This window comes from Fistularia commersonii, chromosome 25 (assembly GCF_037954325.1).
Source record: "Fistularia commersonii isolate RoL2024-O1a breed Wild chromosome 25, RoL_Fcom_v1.0, whole genome shotgun sequence".
Taxonomy (NCBI): domain Eukaryota; kingdom Metazoa; phylum Chordata; class Actinopteri; order Syngnathiformes; family Fistulariidae; genus Fistularia; species Fistularia commersonii.
This window is the reverse complement of record NC_141308.1, coordinates 5,225,100-5,238,432: the sequence shown is the minus strand read 5'-3', so window position 1 is coordinate 5,238,432 and position 13,333 is coordinate 5,225,100. Positions and strand designations below refer to the sequence as shown.

At 40.5% G+C, this 13,333-nt stretch overlaps 1 protein-coding gene across 2 annotated transcripts in view; it reads left to right on the top strand.

Annotated features, from left to right (window-relative positions):
- The window catches only part of agap3 (ArfGAP with GTPase domain, ankyrin repeat and PH domain 3), a 72,194-nt gene that overhangs the window by 29,639 nt on the left and 29,222 nt on the right, over window positions 1-13,333 (top strand). For both annotated transcript variants that reach the window (XM_086172050.1, XM_086172049.1), the window contains exons 10-12: window positions 3,869-3,973; window positions 5,699-5,870; window positions 11,480-11,626. In XM_086172050.1, the coding sequence (XP_086028176.1) occupies window positions 3,869-3,973; window positions 5,699-5,870; window positions 11,480-11,626 (424 nt within the window). The remainder of the gene's footprint in view (window positions 1-3,868; window positions 3,974-5,698; window positions 5,871-11,479; window positions 11,627-13,333) is intronic.

Here is a 13,333-nt window from a genome sequence, read left to right as displayed (position 1 = left end):
TGATGAAATAGTAAAATAATATTTATTTGTACTAGTGATTATGAAATTTAATATTTACACATTTAGTTTAAATGAGTTTTTGTTATTTCCCTGTTGGTTTTTTCTTGGAAAGTTTCAGTGTAATATTGATAATATATTGATACTCCTTGATATTTGAATGAAGAGTTTCTTCTTTGAAAATAGTCATGCTAACTATTTCTCTCAATGGTTGTTTAATGATCTGATTTAGTACGATGTAGAATGGCTTGAAATGATCAAGAATTTTCGATATCAGTGATTCCTCATCTGGATAATAGTGTCGAGAAATCTGAACCTCATTTCCTTTTCAAATTGTTTGCTGAGAATTTGGTCCGATCGATGCCATCAATGACATTTTTGAGGCTCGTCATTCACTTGACGTGAGCATTCCTTTGATTGAATGAGTAAGGAACACTTTTGTTTTCATCATTTTAAATGAGCCTTAACTGGAAGTTTCTTGTACATCATATTGAGAATTTGATGAAAAACTTTTCAATACTTAATCCAGCAAATTAGGTATTTTTATTCAGTCTCGGGAAACCACTTGGATTTTGTCAAGATCAGTGTCAATTCCTGACCAGTCTAGTTTTTCGAGGTAAACAAGGTGTTGTTTTTCATTTTAGAAGAATCCCCCTCTGAGCAATCTTAGGTGTAAACTGTCCTCATTCTTTACATTATTAGGGATCTCCTTTTTTAAGTATCACGGCAGCTTTTATCTACAAAGGTTTATGTAAAGGGGTGGAGGAGGCACTTGCGTGGCTAGCAGATTACCAGGCCAGTCAAATGCATATTTGAAAGAGATCAAAGTGTCAATGTGAGCATAGTGACCCCTCCCCTGACCCTATTGGGCCAAATTACACACTGTGCCCCACCCACTCTCCCCATCTATAAAAATTGTGTTTAAGGGTAATGACCTGCTAAGGGGGGTTCTAGTGTATTCTTGTCGAACCCCCCGAAAAAAAGAATAAAATAAAAATAAATAAATAAACACACACACACACACACACACACACTCACACTTGCTTTATTTCCTCCTCTCCTGGCCTGTCACAAAGGGCTGTCCTATCAGTCAGCTGCAGTGGCAGGCTTTTCTGTTGGTGCTCCGACAAAAGAAGTGAAAGACACCATCTCCTCAATGAAGATATGACAATTGTGTGGACACAGAGAGAGCTTCTGACAACAGGGCTGTTTCTGTATGTTATACAGACATGTGTGTGTGTGTGTATGTGTGAGTGTGTGTGTGTGTGTGTTTAAGGTAGCCAAGGGCTGCCTTTTGATGCGATCACTGTCCGAGGGGTTGTACAAAGAGCTCACGACGTGATAACAATACAACAATTCTATTTGTTCCATGACTGAGGGTTGTCATCACTGAAAGTGACTTGGATTATGACATATACATGACAGCCATAAATTGGAGATACTCAGAGAAAAACAAATGGAAAATGTGTGTCTGCAGGTTTAAAGATTTTCACATTATTGTCCTGGTATCTTTATTGATCTGCTTCACAGTGTTGTTAAAATATATGAAGCAGTGCACTGATTACATCTATAGATTTATGTATGCTCCAGTAAGACCATCAAATGAACAGCATATTTGTTTGTAGAACATGGAATATAAAATCACCAGAGGCTTTGTGGCCTGATCAATTACTCTGTATGATTAGAGTCATTTTAAATTATTTACAATTCTTATATTGACTAAATTGAGAGGAGTCCTGACAGTCGGCAACTATTGATTGAAGGACATGGTTTTTTTTTTTTCCTTAAAAATCTTCCAAAGAATCAATAAAAACTTTCTCGAGAATATGATTGATGAACAATTTATTAAGTAGTCAACATAATTGCATAATTGCATAATTTCAACATCTTAATTGTTAATTTTCTACATTTTTAAGATAGGAATTCCGTTAACATGACTCTTAATAATGCTGTTATATTAGTGCAACTACAATAGGGCAAGAATGAACTTCATCATACTCTATAATATATTACCACATTTAGAGAATGAAAGGTTTTTCATTCTAAATCATATAATGTTAGGCCGAGGAGGTTTGTATTTTAATGCAGATTAACCGAGTTTGTATGAACTTTAATCTCAAATGTCCCCAATGGGGATCAACAAAGTATCATCTTAATGTATTCTGACACGAGATGTTGCACTGAGGCATTTGCACAGCATTTAAATGTAAAATAGTTTTGGATTTTACAACGCAGGAGAACCCGGATTATTAATCTGTGTCAACCACATCCCACTGTTTCCATGTGTATGAGCTATTTGGGAGGCTGTCTTGTAAATAAGCATTAATAGTTTGCATTGAAGCAAGTGAAGCTCGAGGGAGGAAATGAGCAGTGTGTTTGAATAGGCAGTTTAGAGTTGGTTTAAGACCAGACACGTTGCTATTTTTCTTTATCACCGGCAACTGCTGAAAGCCTCTGTGGAGAGACCTTCCAGTAAGAGATGCTCTATGGAATGCATGATTACTCCAAAGACCCTGTACAAGGAGTTGTGCAACTTTTATTTTCAATTAGTGTCTACTTTCTCCGATGCTGTACGAGCAAACTCAACTCATCTGGCTTCACTTAGGCCAGGTCAGGTTTATAAAAGGTTAGTTGGTCAGCAATCATGACACTGAAGTTTCAGAAAACTTTGTGGTCATGAGTTGTGTTGGAGTGAACACAGTATTTATCTTTTGTTTGGATGTGAGATTGAGACAAGAAAATAAAAACAGTTTTGGAAAGGTTCGGCTGAAGGTGGACTTCTTTCATCCATAAATTGGCTGGTCAGAAGGCAATCTGAATAATATAGAGATTAATTTATAATAAATGTAATGACAGCTGTTCGAAACAATTACTTCCCCTGAGCTTTTTTAACTGAGGAGAATAAATTGGAGGTCGCCAGCCCCAAATGAAGTGATAGTAGATTTGAAATTGTGAGGCCCAAGTATGGATGTACTGATAAAATGGGACCTCCCAAATCCCAGCATGGGACCAAGAGTCGCTGTTTACACCCCCTCAGATGATTCAGGGTCCGGATTAGGATGATTGTCGGCAAACAGCCTGGTGCCCAGGTCATAGAAGGCCATCTCTTCCTGATGTGTTAATTAGGATTAAACCCTCAAGTATGGGCCTGGCAAGCAAACACACACACACACACGCAGTCAGGCCCGAGCTGTAAAGGCACAAACATTGCCCCAGCTTAATCCCCTAATTAAGCAAGCCCCTCCTCACTATTTAACCTCAGAGAGCCTTCTGGCCCTTGCACTCAGCAGTGTTTGGTCACCTCCAGCAGAGGAACTGTATTGTTTACCAGCGGATTCACTCAACAGATAAGGAAACCATGTAAAGCTCTAAAAGGCCCCCAAAAGATAAAGTAAAAAAGAAAAGGAGCTAAGAGGGCTTTGAAGAGGGGTGATCACACTCCCTAATACCAGGATTGAAAGGTCCTCCAGAGTTCGCCGTGTTATGTGTATGAATGCAGGGAGGAGGTCTTGCAAATTGGATTGTCTTTCTTCTTCATGGTCTCTCTGTTAGAGGAACTTCTTTGTTCACACGTCAACTAAAATGAAATAAAATAATGATTATAACAATAAGAAGAAATAACAAATAAAAATATAGATATATACGATAGAGAAGAAATGGTAGTTAGACAATATTCATTTTCACGTAATTACTTTCTGACTGATCCATAGCTGCCACTTCAAAAACCCTGTTCTCTATTAATCAGGGCAAAGAAAGACTCACTGTATTTCTGTAATTTGTAATAGAAAAAGCACCATTTTCATGGTATTTAATTTCTATTATGCCGCTCCGAGAAGCACATCTGCTCACTGTGTCGCCTTTTTTCTTACAGGGAATCCTTTTGAAACGAAGTGGCAAGTCCCTCAATAAGGAATGGAAAAAGAAATACGTCACACTGTGTGATAATGGCGTCCTCACTTACCACCCCAGTTTACATGTAAGTCTCAATCCTCGTTTCGGCACCCATTTGTTTTTCAGTTGGCTGTACGTGTCTGTTACACTCCGGTTTGAACTCAATAGTACCGCTGGAGGTTTTTAATGAAGGACTTTTTCCAACTTCTGAGCAGCAATCTCTCGATGCGATTACATGTACTACCGCCGTCCCCTCACAGTAGATTACAACCTCACTTAGTTCAGGATTTCCCTGAGCATAATTGCCATATAATGGTTATCCAAAACATTCCTGTATATTAAGCTTCTGTATTAAGAAAGTGGGTGTCCTCGTGGTCATTTCGGCCCTCCCGCGGCGTCAATCCGTGGTGCCGGCTAATGGAGACATGGATGTGCTGCTGTGTGCCCACTGCACTCCACGCTGGCTCGTATTTATAGTGGTTCTCACTGCATGGCAGCAGAGCCTGACCGGCCTCCCGCATCCATCTTTGTCAGGATCCCGCTGTGCCACTAATACCTCTTAAACACTCCGCTGGCTGGCAGCAGACAGCTCTGAAGCCCGATGCCGTACAGAGAAATGCCTGTCGTTCTCCAAAAATCCTCTAGATTCCTCCCATCAGTCTTACTCACTCCTCCAACCCTGGGCGTGATGAGGACGTTTTCATGAATCGGCGTGGTAAATTACAAGATATTAGCAACATCTTGTGTCTAATGAGACAGCTCAAACTTTGAGCGCGGCGGTTCGAGACGTGAACCTTGTGCGTGTCCTCGTTGCGCCGACGGTGCGTTAGCTGTTTAATTTACAAGCAGTTATTAGTAGAGCAGGGTTGCGCCGCGGTGACAGATGTAATTGACTGAGCAGGCTATCTTTCGATCATTACGGCTATCACAGGTCATCGGGCCAATCTATGAATCTATGAATCTGTTGACTTACAGAAAGAGGTGAAATAGGGGAGACGGTTACATTAGCGTGGTACAGCTCGCGCCCATTTCAGGCAGCGGAGCAGAGAGGCAGACGGAAAGGAGAGGGGATGAGAGAGATTGAGAATAGGAGAGGGGTAAGAAGAAAGTGGGAGGGAGGCAGACTGAGAGTGGAATAGGGGAACCTTTTAATTTCACAGTCAGCCAAGCCATCCACACAATCACCTTCTGTTAATTCTATCTGCTACATCAATTAAATTGTTTGTAGAAACTAATTGAATGTGGCTTAATCACACATCTTAATAGCTTTGCACGCTTCGATCTGGCTGTTAATTCCTGCAATAAAATGAAATGAGAGCGCTCACTGGGTAATTAGTGAGGAGGCTTGGGAAAGAAATGAGTGCTTTATGACACAGTCATAAAGCAGAGGAACCAGTGGGGGGACAGCAAAGGCCAAGCCTTCCTCTTTCTGGGTCTTTTTCTGCTGAGCCCAACGATTTTCGCTTTGGCTCCCCTCATTTAGTTGGTAGTGGCTTTAAACCAAATCAAATGGCCGAACTGAACGGCGATGAGAATGTATATAGTCATTAAGCCGCACATCTTTCTGTACGTAGAGACAGCGTACGCTCAGGTGATGTACAATGACTTCACGATATTTTTTCTTCTGTGGCACAACCTCTGTGAAAGGTCAAAGATGGTCTTTGACTAATGGAAATTGAATAGCCTTTTAATTTGTTTTTCTTCCATAATTCCTTGTTCACTCCATCATGTAAGCAATCACTTCCCCGAGTGGAGTTTTTATCTGAGGTTGGATTTCTGACCTCAGATTCTTTTATTTAACTTCCCACAGGACTACATGCAGAATGTGCACGGAAAAGAGATCGACTTGCTGAGGACGACAGTCAAGGTTCCCGGAAAAAGACCTCCCAGAGCAGTGGCCACCGTTGCCCCCACTGCCAGTCCCAAAACCAACGGGCTGACCAAGGACCGAAGCACTTTGCAGTTGGGGATTGGAAACTCAGGTACCAATAACTGCCTTATTACAAGAAAAAAGAAAAAGAAACAGATTAAAGTCCGTTACCATGCTGAGGATTTAAATATTGACTGAACGGAACAATGTCCATAAACATTTTTTGGCATGAATGCTTACAGTGTAAACACTTGTGCAACTGCTTTTGCTTAAGCCTTAACTTTAAAGTTCTTTTTTTTTCAAATAACTTTTATATTTTTTTGTATCCATTCTTTTCTTTTTTTGTTGCAATCAGCCTTAAAAGTTTGACTGATTCATTTAAGATTATCATTATTAATTATTTCAAACCAAACCAGCGATTCAAACAGTTGAATAGAATAGGAATAATTACATCACATTATGAAGTGTGTTGTCTGTAAGATTTTTTTTTTTTAAGCCACATGAGCGTTTTTTTTTATTTGGAAATAAAGTCTTGGTTGTAAACTGTTCTAGCTGCAAGTATAATTGTAACTTATTTTGTTTGCTTTCTTACACGTTTTTCGTGTGATACTTTGAGGAAGAAATCACAGGCTGAATATTTAATAATCAACAAATGAGTCTGTTAATAATGTACTCATTGTCTTTGTGCACTGTTTGTGATTTATCATAAAAATGGATCCCAACAGGTTAATTATGTGCTTTCCATACATATCATTGATGCAAATTAGCTGCCTCATAATTTATTCGATGATAAGTTAATGATGGTCTATGAGAAATCTAGTAATCCTCAAAACCGCTAAGTCCGCAATTTAATAGTTTTCGGACGTAATATCCCCATTTGAGGAAGTTGTTGCCAAAAGATGAACTTTATTCGTTTGATACCATTATGTCTCTCGGTCACCGCAACAGTAACTCCAAAAAAAAACAAGTAAGATGCCGAGCGTCATACCGGGGTAAATCTACCTTTTGAAGTTTAAAAATAGATCTCTTCACCCAATGCGCGGTGCCACCGCAGGCTACTGAGGGGTCTGGCGGGGGAACCAGTGACTGGATTTAGGGGTTAGTGTTAAGAGTAATTTATATTAATTAGCGCAGGGATCCTCTGAGGAAAGAGGGTTCCTTCGTCGGTAGAGTGTATCCATCAATCAGGCAAAACCAAAGTGGCTGCGTGTGGGTCCAATAGACCGATCACCAGGGACCATTAGCACTGTCCGGGCAGGTTACAGTTGCATCCAGCCAAGGTGCTGCCGCCGCCGAACATGTTCATCAGTCAAACCCAGAGAAGATGTAGGAGTTTACAAAACAGAGGACATCAGTGTTGCTCTGTCCATTTTCACCTTGAGCTGAGACTGAGGGGACACAAATCCATGAAAACAGGTCAGATTAGACTGGTTAGTTTTTGGAGTAGTTCCCCTTTTTTCTAACACAATAATGTTTTCTCCTGGTGTTTCTTGCAAAAGACTCGTCGATGAAGCGTTCGTAAGACTATCAGTTAACATCCATCTGTGCAGCGGGGAACAATGCAAGGGGGATTTGCCTTAATCTCCACTTAGGAAAAGAAAGGTTACAAATCACATCAGGTCTCTCAGCGGGTGGAGGACCCTCTTCTGATTATGCGATTGGGATTTTGATTTCAATAGACATGAAATTGATGAAGGGAACAAAGGGGTAATTTTTCATTCATGGCGTCCAAATCACAAGCCTTGTCTTTGCCTTTGGTAATTCATTCATTCCTTAGATCTAAAGACCTTTATAATCACTGGAGGAAGAGGAATAGTGGTGAGCAGAAGGAGGGGTGGAGTGGATGGGGGAGATGAAGAGAAGAGGTTGAGAAGACAGAGAGTAAATGAGACGCATGCGCCCATGAGTTTGCCAAGCGGCCAGATTTAATTCCTTCGCGGAGCGCTGAGCGGAACCGTTTTAAATATGATCTCCCCTGTTAACACGCATCCTGCCGTGTCACCGGCGACAGATACATTGTATTAAAGTATTAATGGGCCCAGTCACTTTTAATCAATCCTGTAGGGGAGAAAGATGCATGTGCAGGAGGTGGGGATTTTTGGAGAGCACTTTACTTCACACTATAATTGTCTGCAACTGTAATCTACCGGTCTGTTTAACCTGCGTCACGTAGACTGACCTGCTTGTGCCCGACCCGCACCTATACAAAATGCCAAAATCTAACCCCTAATAGATTATGAACCTCTGTTGCGCTGTTATTTTTTAAATGTTATTTCAGCACCATAATAAATAACATTCTCTTAAATTAAACCCTGTGGACACAATGCGTAATGACCACAAGTATCTGCGAGTGGGAAATTGAAAAAATGTAATGTAATATGATTTAAATTGGCATTATCACTTCCCATGCAGGAAGACCCAATAAGAAGTTTTCAGTTTTCTCAGCAGCAATGCTCTCGATTTTTAAGAATTCAGAGTCTGCATTATAAGGGAAAAGCTAAATATGTCTTTTTTAACTTTGTACTTTGTCCTGCACTTTGCTTTACAGAATGAGGAGAAAGAAATTGTTGCAAACGCAGAAATACCTTATTAACTGTTACTTGCATAGCAGGGATCATTAAAAAAACCCAAGATCTTTGTTTAGATTCTGTCTATGTTAAATGCATCTAGAGTGTACAATAATAACTACGAGAACCTCGCATCTCTAAATGTCATTTCCATACTTCCTGGTTTTCTTACATATTATTGTAACAAGTTTAAGTTTTGGCAGATTTGGGCATTTTAGAATATACTGACAAGATCGCCTTCTAACAAACAAATAGGACACCGGGTTTCTGACAAAATTGTTTCTTAAAGCGGCACGTCAGAAGCAAATTTAAATTTCACTCAGTATCATACCTCCGATCACCGTAAAGGACCATATGATGAACAGTGATTAGATCATCTGACATATTATTGTGTCATAGCTGTTTTTTTTCTCCTTATTAGAATATTGGTGAGCGGAAACCCTGTTTAATGAAAGGCAAAAAGTGTGTCGAAAAATTTAGCTGCGTGACTGTTAAATTAAATAAAGGAAATTGGATAATTGTGCCCTCTATCATGGAACACATTAAGTTTGCAGAATAACATAGATTGTTTGTTAGCGGGAAAATGCACAAATATGGCTTTGACTAGTGCGGAGGCTAGCAGCAGCATTTGCAGTATGGGGGGTGGCATTTGGGCATTGTTTGAGATGATGGTGTTAGATTACACAGCAGCAGATGATGTGCTGCCCGCTGCACATTAGCATGAATGCTTCATTATCCCAGTACTTGTACATAATGGCAACAACTCCACGGAGGGGTCAGGCCTCGTTATGGCTCATCAGCCTACTGACGGCCCGGCCTAAAGAGAAAAAGGAAAGCCAGGCAGTGCTGCTTCCCGCTAATCCATCGCTTCTACTTAACGCCCCAACCCTGGATAGTCTGCAGAACTCGCTGTATGGCTTCTTTCTTTTCGTACACGTAAGGATTCCCTCATTGTAAAAAATAGGAATGTACTTCTCACGATTGAGAATTTTTTTTAATTTCTAACATGCATTTATGTATGTAAGAAATTAGCTGTCGACAGCTTATAGACAAGATTGTATAAGTACAGTAGTTATAGAATCTATGATAAGAAGGGAAAGTAAAGGTCAGGTAGTTTACATTTACTTCATGTTAAAAGTTCTCATCGCGCTTCACAATTACGACTATTAATTTGGAATTACTGCCATATTCTGGAAAATGTCCTGAAGAAAAAGGGGGTTGTTAGTAAGTTAAGGAAGTTACTTATCTAAGGTTCTCCCTGCTGGTTGTAAAAATGTTTTTTATTTTTCTAAACAAATGGCTGAATTTACATGCAATGGAGAAGTGTTATCAATTTCACAATTAACAACTTTTTAAGCTTCTGAACAAATGTAATTTTGCCCACATCTTTGCTTTGTTTGTGTTTGATGCTCTTGGGGGTCATTGAGCGCTGCAGCATCCAGTATTAAATCTGATTTCACGACCCTTAAGATGTCAGAACCGTTTGTGCCTGTGCCTCCTGTGCTTAAACCTGTCAGGCCTGGCTGGAGCTGTTAGTGCATGGCTCTTTTAATGCCACAAGCTGATTATTTCTCCCCTGTAATTACATTATCTTCGCCTTTATGCAGGAGTGGTCTCTGGGGACTAATGGATACAGCCATGTATAATTCATCAATCATTAGCATCCAATTTGACAATTACATGTGATTGTTGAATTTTAAACATCAGTTGAAGTTTCCTTATAATTAACTATCAGTTTTTCTCCTGCTTCAAAAGGCATGAGTCAACTTTCATACATTGTGGGTTACAACTGTATTCTTTAAGAGCAGGAAATGAAGAAAAAGGGTAAATCAAAATATCTTTGGAATATTGACTGTGGAGGTTCTCTGTCATCCAGGTCATATTGAATGCTTGTCAAGCTCTTCTTGTCATGGCAACTGGACGTGGTCTTGGGAAGAAATTCAAGTCCAGTTGTCATGACAAGAAGATTTCAACTAGGATTCTTTGGAATCTTATTTATTTTATCTCATGAAAAATAACAGTTATGCACATTTTTAAAAATCAAATTCATAATTACCTCATGGCCACAATTTAATATATTAATGATAAAACAATCAGCTGTCATTATCCGAGTCATGAGCATCACTACTCCCTCAGTTTTTTAAAAGAAAGTTTCACATTTTCCTCCGAATACCACTCCACGGCTCTGCACCCCCTCCTCTACCCTCCCTCTTCCTGCTCTGATTTCGAAATGCTAATTTAGTCGGCGCTCCTCAGCATGATTCCCTCGCTCTCGCTCCCATTCTTGCTGTGATTCTGCTCCCTCCCCTCTGGGACCTGAAGATTAATATTCCTGGGCCCAACAAGATAATTACTGATACTAATTAGACATGATTATGTGAATTTGATACACTTATTACTCTAGATAATGAGTAGGACATATTATCCTAACAAGCACCCGTGCCGGTTAGTTTACTTTACACACTACCCACACACTAGATTTTCTGTTATTGTCACTTCCATCAGAAACTGATATTCTCACAATTACTGAATTAAAAGTCTTGATGTGATACCTGTAAGTGTAAATTAGAGGTATGTCCCATTGCCCTAAACCACGAATATCTCATTAACGTTATTGGTCCTTTCAGATGGCTAGTATAATATCAAACCGCCTCAATGCTCGCAATAATAAACTCGCGTGACTGGAAGTCTATCATTGGGTTTTAGTAACGAACAGGAGGATGGACCCCATGCAGCGCGGCCTAGTCCATGAATTAGTAAAGAGAGCAAGGTGTCTGTGGCTTGCCTGATTGGATGTCGGGGAGAGAACGCCTGCTGACGCCAGTGGAGATCGATGTGGCAGTCAGAGGGATGAGGCGAGATAATTAGCGTTCAGAGTGTATCTTGTTAATTAAGGGCTAATTAGAGCCAAAGGCGGAGGGAACAGGATCTGTGTGTGTGTGTGTGTGTGTGTGTGTGTGTGCGCGCGCGTTATCACGAGTTGTTTAACATAGAGATGTGCGTAAATTTAATCGACAGAAGCATTGCAAGACTTCCACAAAATGACATTGACGCTCTGACTTCTTGTTTTTTTTTTGATATAAGAAAATGTTTAACGGGGGAGTCCAGGAATCTATAGTCCTTTTTTTAAAGATACGTGTGCTTCTTTTCCCAGGTGCTCCTCACTCAAACAGCAGTACATCCCTGCAGACGGGCGGAACGGCGTTCGGCAGTAAGGACGGCATGCACCAACGTTCGTTCTCCGTATCCAGCGCCGACCAATGGAATGAACCCGCTAACACCAGTACGAGCAGCGGAGCTAGTAAGACCCTCACCTGTGACACTCCCCTTAACCCCGACCCGTATTTCTGCCCCTTCATTGATTTAGTAATCGGTCTTCGCTCACAGAGAGACAGAACTCTACACGTAAAGAATAGAATGCCTAAAGAAACAAGATTTCTTGTGATTTTGTGGCGATGACCTCATTTCCTTAATTGTTCGACAGGTGGAATAAGGTTCATTTTCATGATTAGATGATCGTGATCACCGTGACCTTTTTGGCTGCTTCAGTTTGATAGAGTGGTGAGGGGCTCACTCAGAGGAGAGCAAGAGTGAAGGTTAACTTCCTGTCATCAGTGCATCTCCACTCATTGTCTCAGTGTCACATTGCGCCTTGTCAGTGTAGATGAGTGAAGTAAAATCATATATTCACCATGCGGGCCCCCCTATCCCCCGTTTTCCTCTTTTTTTTTTTCTTCGGAAGAGGAATATGAATGCTTTTCGGGGGTACCATTCATCACCAGTTATTTCCCTCTCTTTGCGGTTGGCAGTAAAAAAGCACTTAAATGCACATCAACAGAATAACAGTCATTTCCATGCATGTTTGCACTCTGGTAGTTCTCATTAGCACGGCGGCGGCTCCCCCTCCTCCCCATGGTCTCCCAGGGGCCCCGGCAGTTTAAAGAGCGCACTTTATGAGCGCTGCTGGAGTCCAACTGCACGGCCCTTGCGGTTCCGCAGACAAGCCCGTCTCTCATTTGGAGCTGCCAAACGATCAATTCTGCTTGGACGCAGGCACTTCCATCACCCCCTACCCCCATCTCCCATCAGAAGCATGCCCAAAGCAGAATTACTTAGAATCGTGGGGTCCACAACTAAATGAGCGCAAGTGTGTGTTATTGCTGAATTTTTAGTTTAGATGTCTTTATTTGAGTCTTCCATGATGCTGTTTGTGTCTATTCAAGGTTGTGGTTGCCAAACAACAAATAGGAATTCCTAAACATAGTGCGGTGGAAGAAAGAGGCCTCGCATTTCCCATTTTCCATGTTTGGTAAATAGAAAAGCACTCAGTATTAGCATAGTTCGTTAACCAGCATTCAGTCTTCAGCTAATTCAGATCCACAATTTGCTCTGTTATTCTATTTTCCTTCAATTATTTTCATGCCACTCTTCAGGTAACCACAAATGAGCTTGAATGAGGCAAATGAGCTGAGGATAATAATTGAAAGATTGCGTCAAATGACAGATGTGTGTTGCTCGCCCATGGAAAGGAGTCTCTCTATAGCAATTAGATAGTGAGAAAGTTTGAAGCTAAAACTGCTTTTGAAATTCTTGTTTTTATTTCAATACAAGAAATCAAATTAAATACAAGTTTACGCACACGCACACACACACACACACACACACACACACACACGCACACATATTATAAGTATTTGTGAACTACCGTAAAACATCCACTTAATTGAAATTCTACCTCTTATCTTTTATTGTAATGTAACCTCAATAATCAATAAAGGGTGTTCCACAGCAAGGAGTGCTTATGTTTTGCCTTTTGGATTGACTTGAATCAAGCCCAATCACTCCATTATCCTTGGTGAAGGTTGCAGGTTAACATAAAATGTGATTCTGAGATGCAAAACCCTGCAGATTGATGATTCTCAGGAGAATGAATGCATCTTAGCCAGGTAACCATTTCCATATTATTTAAAGAATGTCCTCATTTGTAAACCTATTGTGCAAAACCAGA